Source organism: Alligator mississippiensis, chromosome 16, assembly GCF_030867095.1.
Source record: "Alligator mississippiensis isolate rAllMis1 chromosome 16, rAllMis1, whole genome shotgun sequence".
Taxonomy (NCBI): Eukaryota; Metazoa; Chordata; order Crocodylia; family Alligatoridae; genus Alligator; species Alligator mississippiensis.
In genome coordinates, this window is record NC_081839.1 from 10,767,065 (window position 1) to 10,782,438 (window position 15,374).

Below are 15,374 nucleotides of genomic sequence, written 5' to 3' on the forward strand. Positions count from 1 at the left end.
TGGGATGAGTTTTGCTTGTCTGCAGCGTGAGGGGCAGTTCCCCCCAAACCCCTGCATGGATCTCCTTGAAACTTGGCAGGCTTTGTGGCTTCAGTTAGAGCTACCAGCCCTGCAGTTTTGACCCCCCTGTGGTGTGACACACAGCTGTGACATGAGTTTGGCTTTCAAGAATTTGGGGTACAGTTCCTCCCAACCCCCTGCAACAACATTCTCGAAACTTGGCAGGTTTTATGCTCTCAGAAGAGGCTATCATCTCTGCAAGTTTCATCCAAATCGGTCAAGAAACAACAAAGTTATAGATATTTCATTGATTCCCCATTATACCCTATGGGCAGATCTCCGAGGCGGCTGTGAAGCTTCGGAGCGGCTTCAGTCGGATCGAGGTGGAAACCCAGTCCAAAGCTCCAGATCAGATCATGGCCATCCAAAGCGGCTGGATCTGAAGCTGCATCGGATCGCTGCCAACTCGCACAGGCCTATTGGGCAAGGCTCTGGCTGCTTCACAGCAAACTAGGGCAGGCTGATGAAGCATTTGGAGAAGCTGCAAGTGATACCATGCTTCATATAAAAGGTTAATTAAGGAAAGGGATGCAGATTGAGCCAAACCTCTCCCTAGAACCAGCAAGTAGATCTGTATGGTTGAAGCTGCTAAGTGAGCACAGCACTGTGATGTATTGCCATGGGCCCATGCTGTGCTCTGAAGAGGATGCTCTATTCTCCTACCCCCATCTCACTCTTTAGTAGGACTTCTTCAATGTACACAGATATCCTACACTGTAATAGCAGGCCAGTGAACCAAGAAAGGGTGCTGGGCTTGTGCTGACATCTGTTCCCTCAGGCAGACATGTTGCTTAGGCAGTGCTGAGTTGGTATAGTGGAGGGAGAGATCCATCCCTTATTAATTTGAACATACTTGATTTATTTGCTTTTTCCTGAAGCTTTTATTGTTCATAAAAGTCTCCCTCAGAAAATAAGGTCAAAACTAATTTTCTTCCCAGTTGGCTGATCTGACCTGTAGCAGAGACAGAGATGGATGGAAAGAACAGTAAGTCCATTTAGTCCACCCTTGGCCTCTTGCCAAGACCTCCCATGTTTCAGAAGATACATGTTGTAGGCCTGCATGGTGTTATTTTGTCTGATTTATACAACCATTAACTTGACAGATTTGTACAGCAATCTCAAAGAATCATATCATCTGGGCACAAAATGCCACCTGATCTTAGAGAAACCTGGCTGGGAGACATAAAGGCAGGTCATTATTTCTTGAGGCAGCAGTTCCTCAGTTAGGGAAATGGGATAAAAAGGCTGTGGCTGCTTGCACAATACTGCCAAAAATTATCAGAGAGATCCTGAGAGTTTAGTAATACATACTTGCCATATGGGAATAGAGATTAATTGAACTGTATTTGGTGGTATGTAGGAAGAGTCAAAATAATATGATGCAGAAATGGATTAAAATAAATACATAAATAAATAAAACCCAAAATGTGAAAGTTCTGTAACTGAAGATTTTCTAAATTAAATTATTTCAATTTTGGAAATTAAGGTTTTGACTGTAAATGGAGAAAAAAACTGGAAAAAGCAAAAGCTTTTTATTAATGAAAGGGCTGCATTGCTCTTTTGAGCAATAAAAGTTGTGCATTCCCAGGGAAGAACAGTCAGGGGTAAGTGATTCTCTCTCCTCCACAGATCCCTACTCATGGGAACCAAGAAGCCCACAGGATCAAACAAAAAATTGGAGCAAAACCAGACAGTGAAAATCAAAGTGCAAGGGGATTATTTCTTGAACATTAGCAGAAAAGATGCTCTGAACCTAATGCTCCCTTAAAGCCATGTAAATCAAACTAGCTACACTGGACTTAAATAAATAGTATTGGATGAGGACTGACCTTTTTGTTGTGTAGAAAATTCTTTATGTTTGAATTTTTTTCTATTCCAAAGTGGAACAGAAACAAATATACATATTTCTTTATGCATATCAAATGTGTGTGCACACACACCATTACATAAATAAATAAATACACACACACACACACTTACATATATATGCATATATATATTTTTCTTATATGAAATGACATTTTAAATGAAAAGAGAGGAGATTATCCTTGTTAGTCTGAAGCAAGACAGAAGGCAAAGAAGGGTGGTACCTTATACTAACTGGTTCAGAAAGACACGAACTTTTATAGGCAACAGCCTTCTCCATTATTTGCCTTTAAATGAAAGGCAATTTCAAATTGGAAAATCAGGATATTCTGAAATGGATAAGGGCCACTTAGTTAAACTGTATCTGCCACCATGGCCAGGGGCTCCCTCACTGCACTATCCCCATAACTCAGTGGGAAGACTGGCATGGTAGACCACGGATTATGGCTCATAGATAGGAAAGGAGGCTGGAAGCACCATTTCTCCATTATAAAGCAAACTGAATACAACTCATGTTTTTTCCCCAGATTCCTTCCTTAAAAATTCTATGATTTCTGGGGCCCATATACCTCATTTGTCATTTTCCCTACTGCAAGGAGAGGGTACACCCTGGGCAGATCAAGAAATTGTAATGGCGTGGTGCAAGCGGTATTTGTGATGCCTCATCAAATAATACAATGCATATTTCTCCAATTAAAAAGAAACTAGAAGCTTTACTATTATGCTAGGGGCCCAGTGCTATATTATTCTGTTTAAGATCCAAGCAAAAACAAAGATAACGGAGGCCGTGGTGGGTTGGCTGCCAGCTCCAGGGTGGGGCATTCACCTGGTGCCAGGTGATTACAGCCATAACCCCGCAGTGTGGCCACAGAGAGAACTGCTCCCTGCATCCCAATGCATGGGTCCCCTTGACATGTGGCCCCAAATTGCCCCTTACTGTTCTTCATCCATCATCCCTGCAACCTCAGGCGGTTCTACTCTGGCTATGTCCTGTTAAACCACATTTCCCTATCCTCAACCCCATCCCACCATGCCCCAAACCCATCAGACCCCACCACCCCGTCATGCCCCAGTCAGTCCTACCCTGCCCGCTCACGTCCCCCATGAGCCCACTGTACCCTGTACTCATCAGGCATCAGCCCTCCTGACCCCTCAGACAGCGCTGAGCTCTCCCTTACCCCGCTGAGTACTCAGACATTACTGAAGTCCCTCACACCACTTGGCTCTCCTTCTCCCACAATCCCTCTTGCTCCCAACCCATCTCATCCCCCATTTCAGCCCCATAGCCTCCACCACCTCCCTCAGCCACACATCTAAACTGCCCTATATCTCCCTGAGCCCCTTAAATGTCCCAGCTCCTCCTCACCCCATAACCCTCTCCCCCTCAACCCCTTAGTGTCATGATCCTCCATCCAGTCCCTCACAGGCCCTAGCAGCCCCTTCACCTCAGAGCCCTTTCCATACTGTTCCCCCTGCCCCTACAACCACCAGCCATGGGGCAGATGGGGGCAGGACTACAACTGCCCCACCTTTCTCCCATTCTCTTCCCCTCCCCACAGCATGTTAATAACTGGCCACCAGTACCCTCCACCATCAACATATAGAAACTAACAGTTGGGATCAGGGGAGGACTCATTACAGTCGCTTGCAGTGCCCCTTCCTGGGAAGACCAGTCCCTCTGCATCCATCCATACTTGGCTTTACGCCACTCTGGCTGCACCACTGGCTCTGCTTCCCAAGGCCTCCATCACCTGCTGCAATGAATAACCCAGGAAAGGGTCACTCCAGTTACTAACGTCTTTGCCTAAACTTTGCAAGTTACTCTTGTCTGACCCCTGCATTTCAGCCAGGCCTGCTTTTAACCCTGCCCCTCCCCTCCCTGCCTGATTTCTTGTGGGTTTGAATCCCCTGGGAGAAGAGCACAGAAAAATTACCAGGCTAATGGTAGAAGAAAGGCTAGCTCAATTAGTAGATCAAGCATTGTTAACACCCTGGAGGGAAGAAACTAAGGCTGTGTGAAGCTTCGGTCCCCGATTCGATTAGGCAGAGATTCAGCCTGATTCGGTGGCCAAATCTCCTAATTCAAATCGAATCAGAAGAGCCTTTAATCTCTCCGAATTGAATCAGAACCCTTCAAATTGATTCAGAGAGATCCGGAAAGATTTGGCAATTCAGACATAGACACAGCTTTAAATGTTTTTTCTACATACCTCTAGGTACCAGGGGCTGGTGAATGCTGCGATGCTGACGCAGATGGAGCATCCCACAGGAGCGCGGGGGGCTCCCCAGTGTGCTCAGCAGCAGACCTGGAAGTGGACTAGATTCACTTCCCGTCCACTTCCAGGTCCACTGGGGAGCACGTGGGCCACCCCCACCCCATGCCCTCTGGCTCGGCAACTGGTATCTCCTGGGTTGGGGGGGGCACCCAGGGTCCCCCCATGGCCGATCACTGAGCTGGACCGGAAGTACTTAGTAATTACTAGTTATCAGTAATTAGTACTTAGGACTAATTACTAGGTACTAATTACTAAGTACTTCCAGTCCACTTCTGGGTCTGCTGCTGAGAGTGCTAAGGGGGCCCCCATGCCTCCCTGGCTTGGCGATCAGCCTTGGGGGGACTCCGGGTGCGCCCCCAACCCAGGAGGCACCAGTCGCTGAGCCGGGGAGATGCAGGGCAGGGGGGGCAGGGGGGAGAGCCCTGCGCACTCCCCGGTGGACCCAGAAGTGGACTGGAAGTGCTTCTGGTCCACTTCCAGGTCTGCTCCCGAGGGTGCTGGGGAGCCCCCTGCACTTCTGTGGGATGCTCCATCTGACCCACCATCACAGCATTCATGAGCCCCCTGCTACCTAGAGGTATGTAGAAAAAACATTTAAAGTAGTCTCTATGTCCGAAACTCTCCGAATTGATTTGGAGGGTTCCGAATCAATTCAGAGAGATTAAAGGGTCCTCTGATTTGATTCGGGTTCAGAGATTCGGCCACTGAATCAGGCCAAGTCTCTGCCGAATCGAATCAAGGACCGAAGCTTCGCACAGCCCTAGTCCTTAGCAACATCTTGGCAACTTGTGCTGATGTCAAGAATTTATGCAGTAAATGACACCTGCCCATAATGGAGTTTTATTCAATGATATCCAAGAATAGAAAAAGCCCAACTCATGCTTTCTTAGCCTGGCACTACTAACAGGAGTATAAAAACTGTTGTAATTAGGAGCAGTTCTAACAGTTCTGACCCAGAAAGCAGAGGGCAGCCAAGTCTCAGGAAGAAAGGCCTAATTTTTCCACAGCTGCTTTGCAGAAATAGAAATTCACTTTAAAGGACATTTTCAGCTGGAAAATCATTATTTTTCAATTTGATTTGTAAATTTAAAAAGCTCATTGGAGGAAACATCTTTCAGGAGGATGAAGAAGTCTGAAAGAGAGTCCTTTGTGAAGTTAAATAAATGCAATGATTGTGGGCAAATGCCATAAAAGATTTATTTCACAGTCTTAATTCTGATCGCAAGTTAGAATCAGATTCTTCCTGACAAACAAACCTGGGTAGATATTTCAATAAAAGTGAATTTTAAAATGACTTTTCACCATTTTTATGGTCCTTTGTCTGCCTTTGCATTTTATCCAGGGAGGGCAACTGAAGATCAAGACAGCACAATAACAACTTATATTAGTTCAGGGGCATTGCTGCAGCATGATGTACTGAATTTCGATTCAGTCACAGACAACTACATCCAAGTAGGCATTAGACTATTTTTAAACACTGAGGTCTTAATTTTATTTACTTTGTATTTCTTGAAGCATGTGACAAGCGTGAAAGGCATTAAATGTTCAGTGGTTTCACCAAGAAGCCTTTACCCTCCCCTCCCTACCCCACCTGACTTGACTTGCATATGCCAACATGTGGAAAAAAGGGAAAAAAGGAATTTAATTTCTATCAAAATCCATTAGCTGCACTAACAAGGTGACTCTGAGTTACACTTTATGATGCTTTCTTTTCATGACTGAAACATAACCAGTCTTAATCCAGGTTCTAAGGATATAAAACAGATTGGGCATGAAATGACCATTGTTTCCCAAGGTTTCCAATAGAAAATTGTAACTGGTTGAGCTTGATTCTATCTCTGCCTTTAAAAAAAATCATTGCGTCTTTTCCTCACTTATGAAGAATTAGCTTCCAGCATTTTGAGACACACTCTGAAATTTATTTCTATTATTGTGAGTGTCCTTACTAAGAACACTTAATAGGGAGATGCTGTGTTTATCATAGAAACTGGTGTCTGTTACTTAGAGAAATGGACCATCAAATATTCACAGATCTTGGGAAAACACACAAGATTCGCTCTAGACTCTGCGGTTTGCATGTATGACAGGACCTAAATCTGATCTTTCCTGAACTCCAGTCACTTTCAAAAAAACTTTGAAGTTATACATATATTCAGCCAAACTGGTGCCTCATGTCGGCAGGTACGCTGAAGTCAGAGTTGGTCTCACTGGCACCAGCTATGCCTTTCTGAGTTCTGCAGTACAATGACTGTCAATAGGCACGTGCAATTCCCACATGGTTCTGGATGACATTTTGTATCCAGAAATCAAATACTGGGGACAGAAAGCTGTAAATGGCACATGCAGTCACAAGAATTAATCTTTAAGGCTACAAGGGCCTGGGCTTTGTGTGTAGCATGTTTGGATGCCCTTTTACTGTTAGTTGTCACAAACTTCACACATCAACACATGCATTCATGTGCCGTAATTATGGTGCGTTAAGTTTAATACCTATAATAACAGGTAATAACTTATTGCACCATAATCAGCACGACCGCACAATAGTGCCAGCACACATCTTTTAGGTGACGTTAATGCACAGTAGACTAATTCTACTGAGCAACTGTGCATGAGCATGGCTTTTGCTGCGATAAGCAAATGCATAGTAGAACTAGTCTACTGTGGTTCTAGTGTCTCATGTAGACGTGCCCACTGTGTGTGTAATTTCTCTGAAGTGTTTACACTGCTTCAGGGAGTAGAGGATGTATACTTTTTGTGGCATGCATACCATTAGTCAGGATAGGCAATCCTGGATTGGTACAGACCAGTATATATTATGTGGACAGTCAGAGACTGAATGTAGGACTAACTGGTCCAAGAGGCACATTTTACCAGCTAGTGTGTAAACTGCCCAGTGTCTAGTAAAGCATCTGTAATGCTATATAAAATGTATGCTGTTATTTTCCCTGACAGACATGGTGCCTGCTGGATGGTACCACCGGCTGTTGCATAGAACTGACTGGTATACTCACAGACTGCTACCCAATGTTGCATCATGACTAAGCTGAAATCTCTGAGTTTGGAGCATAGATCTCACCTACTTAAGCTACAGGGCTAAGTTTGTTAGCTCAGGGCCAGTAAAGACTTAGGAACTACTAGCAGTGGTCTAAGAAAGAAGGAAAACAAAAAAGCCACTCTAGGAAGAACTCTATTTCACTTTATACTCAAATGGCAGTTTTACAGCTGTGTAAGCAGTATTTTTTTTGGCACTTATACCCAGTTTGCAATTCTATTACTGATGCATTATGGAGTTACTCATAGCTACTGAATAGGCAACATACTGGCTGGGCAGGTACACAGCTCCATGCACACATGTCTGGAATAAGTGAAAGTCATGTGATTGTACCTGGCAAAAAAATCCATGAGTAGCAGGTGTTAAATACATGTTAAATGCAAATACCCATGTGGTTTGGCCCAATAGCTCAGTGGTTAGGGCATTCACCTTGGAAGTAGAAGACAGGTTCTAGACTCTTTCACCCAAAATGGATTTGAACCTATGCAAGAAGGACGCATGCCCCTGGCAGCTGGGGGTGGGGGCACGGTGGCAGCAGTGGGAATGCGGCAGCAGTAAGTGGCAAGCTCCCGCTAGCACTGTCCGTGGCAGGGATGGGGGTGGTGAGTGCTGACCAGCAGATGCCGCTGGCAGTGTTGGTGGTGGCCAGCGGTGATCGCTGATGGCCTGCAGACACTGCTGGCAGTGTTGGCGGCGGTAGGGGAAGAGGAGGGGTGTGTGGCAAGTGGCAACTGCCTGCAGGCATCACTGACAGTGTCAGCAGCACCTTTTCATAGGGGGTGCACTGCCACGCTCAGGGGGTGCACGTGCACCCACGTGCACTCCCTACACATTGCCAGTGAACCTATAGCTCTCTGACTTACCAACACAGGGTATGTCTACATGAGAAGTTTACTGCAGAGCTGCCTAATTAGCTCTGCAGTAAAGTCTCTGTATCTACACATGCACCTCAATTAGGTCTCAGTAAACTAATAAATGCTGCCGTAAGTTAGTACTTGTAAATGCAAGTACTATCCTGTGGCGGTGTTATTTACTGCACAGCAAAACATGAGTAGACCCTGACAGGGCTGGCTAGGACATGAGGGTGCTTCAGTGTTGGGGCTGCCTGCTGGCTTGCCCTGCCCTGAAACATTCTTGTGCCCCAGCCAGCCTCTCTGCAGCACACTGTGCTGGGTTGGCGCAGCTCTGAGCTGGCTGGCTGGCCCCCACAAATCCCCTGCCAGCTGGGGCTGCTCTAACCCGGTTCAACATGCTGCAGTCCCGGGCACACGTGTAATCATGACACCTGGGAGCAATAAACTCTCGCATGATATGCACTGGAGTTTATTGCTTTGCATTAATTGCATATGTAGATGCACCCTCAGAGCTCTAACCACTGCAGGTCTCCTGGGCAACCAAAGAGGGAGTTACGTAGAGCCAGGAGAAAGAGACACTAAGTCAGCAGGTATGTGGTCCAGAGATGTTGTTTTAGAAGGCAGCAGACCATGGGCTCTGGCCTGGACTCTTGCATCCAATGGGGTAGATGCTTCCTTGATGGTCTCCATCCATTTTATCCAATGAATGCTAAATGCTAGGTGTAGTAACTCAGTGTCAAAAGAAGTGATGCAGAAAGGCCTAGCTAATGCCTGAGTTAAGGCTTGGTGATCAGGGCACTATGCTGGGAAATCAGAGAATGTTGGTTCATACCCCACTGGGGGGGTCTAGAAACTCGTCTCATGCTTCCTGGGTAAATATGTTTATTACTGAGCCACTAGGACTTAAAATATGGGAAGGTTGTCCTCCTCTCTCCTGGGACTTATGATAAATTATGCTAATCTATAGCCTCCTGATCAGTCTGTAGTTGACTGTGCTTGTCCAGTAGCCATGTGGGCACTTATATGTCCACATTGCCTGTTTAAGAGAATATCCAGTTATTCATAAGTTCCCAAAATGCTGGTTATATGGCTGCAAAACTGCATGTGAAGGGAAACATAATTCAGTCCTTTCCATCTGTGTAGGGCACACACTTAGACAGGAATTTTCACCCCTTAAAATACCACACAGCAAAAGGGTGGATGTACTGAATTTGAATTGGTTGCTGTAGCTGCCTCTTATGTAAAGGAGGGCCCTGGTGTTTCACTGAGAACTCCCTCAGGGGGTGTGCATGAGTGTGTGGGGAGGGAGGGGGGGCATGGATTTCACCAAAGCCCTAGTTGCTGGGCACCAGTATGACTACTGGTCTCGTTGCCTGAATCTGAACTGTGAGGGGACAAGGCCCATTATTTGTCGAGAGAAAGTACAAAAAAGTTGAAGGCAGATATATTTCACAAACTGCTTGCTCCTGAGGTGAATCAAATGGGTCTCTATACAGCATGACTTGTCCCCTCCGTATTTCTGGGAATTAGATGTCTTACCAATACAGCGCGATCCATCTGGGCTGGTCATGAAGCCCCGTGGACACGTGCACACATAGCTGCCTGCTGTGTTGGTGCACTCACCGCCATCACAAACGCTGGAGATAGTGCTACACTCATCCACATCTGGAAAAGAACAAACCAAAAGTGATTAATCTTTGGTGCAAACCATCTTTGCTCCTCTACTGCAGAGCAGATCCTGGGCCAAAGATAGCTGCTTCTAGGTTGCTACTGTGCTACCATGTCCCTACTGGGGTATGCATGAGCTGAAGCTTTTTAAGGATCCAGACATTGTCTCATTCTTCTTCTCACTGCTTTCCATGGGCCCTGAACCCACAGCTGCCAGCTGACACCAAAGCACAAGTGACATGTATTATGAGAAAGGCTGTTCTGGGGTGTCCTGGCTGAATGCTAATAGGAATCCCTGGGTCTCCGAACAGCAAAGCACTTCCTGCCAGGATCTCACACTTGGCTAGGCAGAGCAAGCAGGACTGGAAGCCCAAGAAAATATATGATCTGCTTAGGGTGAGAATGGGAGCAGTAAAGGAAATAGGCTGGACTGCTCAGCCCTTCCAGTACAATCCTTACTTAAATGCCTATGGCTCTCAAGGACAGGTAATGCATGGATCCCTGTAACAGGGCCCTTACCCTGTTACTAGGGAGACTGGGTGGTTTAGGGTCTGCTCTCACTGCTACCTTTCCTCCTGTTATTCTTGTTACCTTCGTTCTCCACCCTCACCCCAGCCCGTGCGGACATGGCCCTTCCTGTTTGTTTTCCCAGGTCAGCACTTCCTCCCTCCCTCCTTTCTTAATTCCCTGCCCCATCTCTCTCCCTCTACACACACATGCTCCTTCACTTTGCCTTTATCACACAGTCAGAGTTGGTGGGCTTCCCAGTGCTGCCACAATTTGCACACAGGGTGAGGATGTGAAACAAGATGGCCACTGAGTCCAGGTGCCGAAAGTGCCTGATGACCCAACAAGTGGAAGTGAAGAGTCAGGCAACCCCGAGCCTGCTACATAAGCCCAAGCTTTCAGCACTGGCAACAGCAGTGATGGTAGCAGTGATCCCCACCACCTTGTGTGGTCCTGCCTGAACTGGAGCTCTGCTCTTCATGGCTTCTCAGGAAGCCAGCTGTTCTCTCTGCCTCCCTCCTACCTGCAAAGATCATTCAAGTAGTTCCTAGCAAAAGTCACCCAAAAACGTTAGCACTGGAAATTCCACAGGGCTAAACTGCTCAGGACTAGATTTCACAGAAATAGTCTGGAACCAGGGATGCAGATTTGTGTACAGGTTTCCCTTGATTTTATGCGGTGCATGTGTTCCTGGAGAATGGCGCATACATCGCATTTGCATAAAGTGAACCCAGGTTACAACAGAACAGATAGGGATATGTTCCCACTGTGGTGAGGGAGGAAGGGAGGGAGTAAGGCTGGGATTAGGGAAGGGACAAGGGGAGGGGACGTGGCGCAGCCCGTTGACAGCTCCCAGGGCTGCAGCAGGCAGCAAAGCGGCGGGAACTGTGAGTGGGCATGGGGCAGGGGGACAGGGCTCTTGCTGCTATGTGCCCCCTGGGAGGGTTGTGGGCTGTGCTGGGCTCTTCCTGGGGGAGGGGGCACAGACCCCTGGATCTCCACGCAGGATGATAGAAGGCTGCTGCTGCACGCTGGGGCTGGCAGCGGCACTGGGCTATCACCAGTGCTCGGTGGGCAGGTTGGGGGGGCTATGGTGAATTTTGGGGTGGCAGCAGCCCCCCTCCCAACACCACCGCCTCATTCCTGCAAGCAAGGCTGGGGCTGGTGGTGGCACCGGGCTCTTCTCGGCACTCCAGGCAGGCAGCAGTGGCGCAGAGAGTGGGGCTGTTGCCACCCCAAAATTTGCCATGGTCCCCAACCTGCCTGCCGCCGGCCTGGTGGCACCTCTGGCCCCAGCCTGCAGCAGCAGCTTGAGGTTGTCCTGAACAGAGATTTGGGGGCACATGCCCCCCGGAAACAGCCCAGTGCAGCCCCCCTGTCCTGCGCCCCCTCCCCCCCCCCAAAGCCCTGCACCCATTCACAGTTCCTGCCGCCCTGCTGCAGCCTGGGGCCTCCACTTCTCCCCGCTCACCCCAGTCCCTGCAGGAACAGCCAACACCAGCTATCTGCAGCCGCTGGGCTGCACCATGCCCCGAACCTCCTGGGCTCTGCTTCTCCCCACTCACCCCAGCTGCTGTAGCAGACCTGGGAGAAGCAAACACCACCTGCCTGCACCGTGGTGCAGCCCAAAGACTGGGGTGGGTGGGGAGAAGCAGAGCCCCGATCGCTTAAGAGTCAATTTACCTTGCACGTAAGGAATTTTGGGTAGAAAAAGGGTGATTGCATAAGACCGAATTCGCATATATGGAACTGCATAAATTGAGGGAAACCTCATCTAAACTAACCTCCTCTTCTAACCTCCTCTTGAAAACCCCCAGGGTAGGGGAGAGCACCACCTCCCTTAGGAGCCCGTTCCAGACCTTGGCCACTCGAACTGTGAAGAAGTTCTTCCTAATGTCCAATCTAAATCTGCTCTCTGCTAGCTTGTGGCCATTGTTTCTTGTAACCCCCGGGGGCGCCTTGGTGAATAAATACTCACCAATACCCTTCTGTGCCCCCATGATGAACTTATAGGCAGCCACAAGGTCGCCTCTCAACCTTCTCTTGTGGAGGCTGAAAAGATCCAATTTCTCTAGTCTCTCCTCATAGGGCTTGGTCTGCAGGCCCTTGACCATACGAGTGGCCCTTCTCTGTACCCTCTCCAGGTTATCCGCATCCCTCTTGAATCGCGGCGCCCAGAACTGTACGCAGTACTCCAACTGTGGTCTGACCAGCGCCCAATAGAGGGGAAGTATCACCTCCTTGGACCTATTCGTCATGCATCTGCTGATGCACGATAAAGTGCCATTGGCTTTTTTGATGGCTTCGTCACACTGCCGACTCACGTTCATCTTGGAGTCCACTAGGACTCCAAGATCCCTTTCCACTTCCATGCTACCCAGCAGGTCATTCCCTAGGCTGTAGGTGTGCTGGACATTCTTCCTCCCTAGGTGCAGCACTTTGCATTTCTCTATCTATTCAGTTGAAATCTATGTTTCAGAAGCAGAGCTGGAATTTGAATCCAACCTACAATGAACGCATCCAGAGTGGTTTACTGCTGGCCGGACTCCAGGTGCTGGTTGAAAGCAAAGAGAGTGTTTGTCAAAGTGCTTTGACAGTAGCCAAATTTTCATGATTTGGCAACCAGCAAAATAAGTGATCTCTCTTAAGCGGCTTTATTTATTGTACTTTAAAACTATCAAGCTTTTGTGAATGGATGAAGGGGTTTTATATGCAATTTAGATGCTTACTTGGACTGGCAGGAGGTTAATGAAAAAGAACTGGGAAAATTCTGCTCTTTCAGGAGGACTTTTCTTATGTGAACAACCTGAAACTAGACAGGCACATAGCTCAGAGGCATCAGCACAGACCGAGACAAGATTCAATGTAGGACAAGAGAACCTCTATTAAATCCCAACAAAAGTGGCAAAAGCCAATGAGCTAAGGCAGTGGTGCTGAAGCTTTTTGCCTGGCAAGCCAGATGGGTGGTGCCTGGTCTGTTTGTGTGCCAGATCTAGCTGGTGGTCCCAATCTGGCGCCCAGAGTAGGCATGGCAGGGCCCTATTTGGCCATGCAGAGGGAGGCTGGAGGCAGCCTAGCCCCAGTCCAGCCATGCAGGGGAAGGGGGCTTGGCCTGGCCCCAACCCAGTCCCAGAGGAGTAGGAGTCATGACCCTCCACAATACAGCTGCACTTGGGGGGGGGAAGAAGGAGGGGGAAGAAGGGGGCCTGGCCTAGCTATGATCCAGCCATGCAGGGCTTAGGAATTTGGCAGTAGGGAAGGGTGACAGTATTAAATACTACTGCTCCCCTGCCACCAAATTTCCTGCCCTTTGGGGAGTCCCTGGGGATGGATGCCATGGCTGTACAGATTTGGCCCATGGGCTGGAAGCTGAGCACCCCTGAGCTAGGAGGATATTGCCAATGCTGTACAGATATGGAAGATTAGCTGTGTTACTATAAAACACTGATGCTTTAGTGATGGAAGATAACATTCGCACAACTGGAAAAGGGCCAGAAGGAGGATCCTCCTGTAGGGAAAGTTACCAGTCAACCGGTAGCAAGGAGTAAAAATTTGTTTTAGGTATTTGAAGACCTCAGGTCCCATTTATGCTGACTGACACACACAGGAAGGGATTTCATTTTGAACGAAAAGAATGAATGCTATAATTACAGGATGGGGGAACTGTATCTGTAAATGGGTTATCCTGAAAAAACTTTTGAAGCCATGGAGGAAGCCATCTGACTGTGGTCTCACAGTGCCCTTCAGTGGCTAACAAAGCTAATGCAACTCTTAGGGTGTAAAACAGAGAAATATCAAGTATGGGAAAGAAGGTGGTGTTTCCTCTTCTAGGTCATTACTGGGTACTGAATCCCAACCTGGTGCCAACTCTTCTGAAACAATATTGACAAATGGGCTGAATTCAGAGCAGAGCTACAAAAAAGATTCTTGCTTTCCAATGAGAGACTTAAGGAGCTCAGTCTATCTGGCTCAGACAAGAGAAGGTTAAAAAGCAATTTGCAGGATAAGAAGTAATTTGATTAGGGTCTACAAGGAGAGATGATTTCTCAGGGTAGAGATCTCTAGTATCTATCAGGGAAAGGTGTAATAAAAGTCAATGGCTGGAAGCTGAGGCAAGAAAAACCCAGATTGTAAACAAAAATGTTAATTTTTTATAGTGATGATAACAAATAATGGGAACCATTATTACCCTGCTTTATAGTAAGTGTGGTCACTATAACAGAGCAGTCTGTTCCTTTAAGAGGGAACAGAGGGCTCTGTTGAGAGAGCCCAGCTGAGGGGCATTTGGATAGCCAGGGAATGTCTTGAGAAGGGAGTCTCCCACTAGGAGCTCTGAAAAGCTCTCAGAAGAATAAGGCAGGAGGAAACAAGTTGTGTGCAGAACAGCCTGTTACAAGGAGGGTCAGGCTGCTGTGCTGGGGTCAGAGTCAAAGGTCTCCCCTCCTAGTGCCTGGGACAGAGCAGAAAGATTTGTTTTGTTTGGCAAGCTTCTTTGGGTAGATGTGAAATCCTTTATGAGACCAACTGAGTAGTTGGAAAAAGGTTCTTTGCAAGCTTTTTATGCACAAGCACCTAAATATTGTGTTTTATTTTGGGGGGACTGACTGAGGAACTTTTCGGGGACCAAAACCTGCCTGCAGAAGCCAGCAGGGTAGGAAACCTGCTTACAGTTGCCCAGATGCATTGATGCCAGAAAATCTAATGGAAAATACTGTAGAGCCTCAGTATTGTTCCCCAGGGACCCTTTTCTTTCCACTATGTTATTTCTAAATTTCTCACTCCCTCTCTGTAGAAGCAGGGACAATATTTGAAGTGCAGGAGGGACTCCCCATGAAGTAAGTTGACTTAAGATTCTCCCAAGCCAGGACAACTCCAGAGGCTTGGAGAGTGCAGAGCCTTTCACATGTGCTGTGAGACATCCTCAGACCTAGAATTTCTGGTTCATGGCTTAGAAATGATCCCACTTTAATTCGACTTTTCCTCAGGAATGAATCCTGGGTCCTATGCTGTGTTCTGCCACTGTGAGGAAGCATGAACATGCCCTGGTCTCCACCCAACGGTTCCCACCGCTTGGGAAGAGACTGCCCTAGG

At 47.6% G+C, this 15,374-nt stretch overlaps 1 protein-coding gene across 1 annotated transcript in view; it reads right to left on the minus strand.

Annotated features, from left to right (window-relative positions):
- FBN3 (fibrillin 3) overlaps positions 1 to 15,374 on the minus strand; it is a 260,268-nt gene that overhangs the window by 106,984 nt on the left and 137,910 nt on the right. The window contains exon 9 of the mRNA XM_014599850.3: positions 9,648 to 9,773. Within this exon, the coding sequence (XP_014455336.1) occupies positions 9,648 to 9,773 (126 nt within the window). The remainder of the gene's footprint in view (positions 1 to 9,647; positions 9,774 to 15,374) is intronic.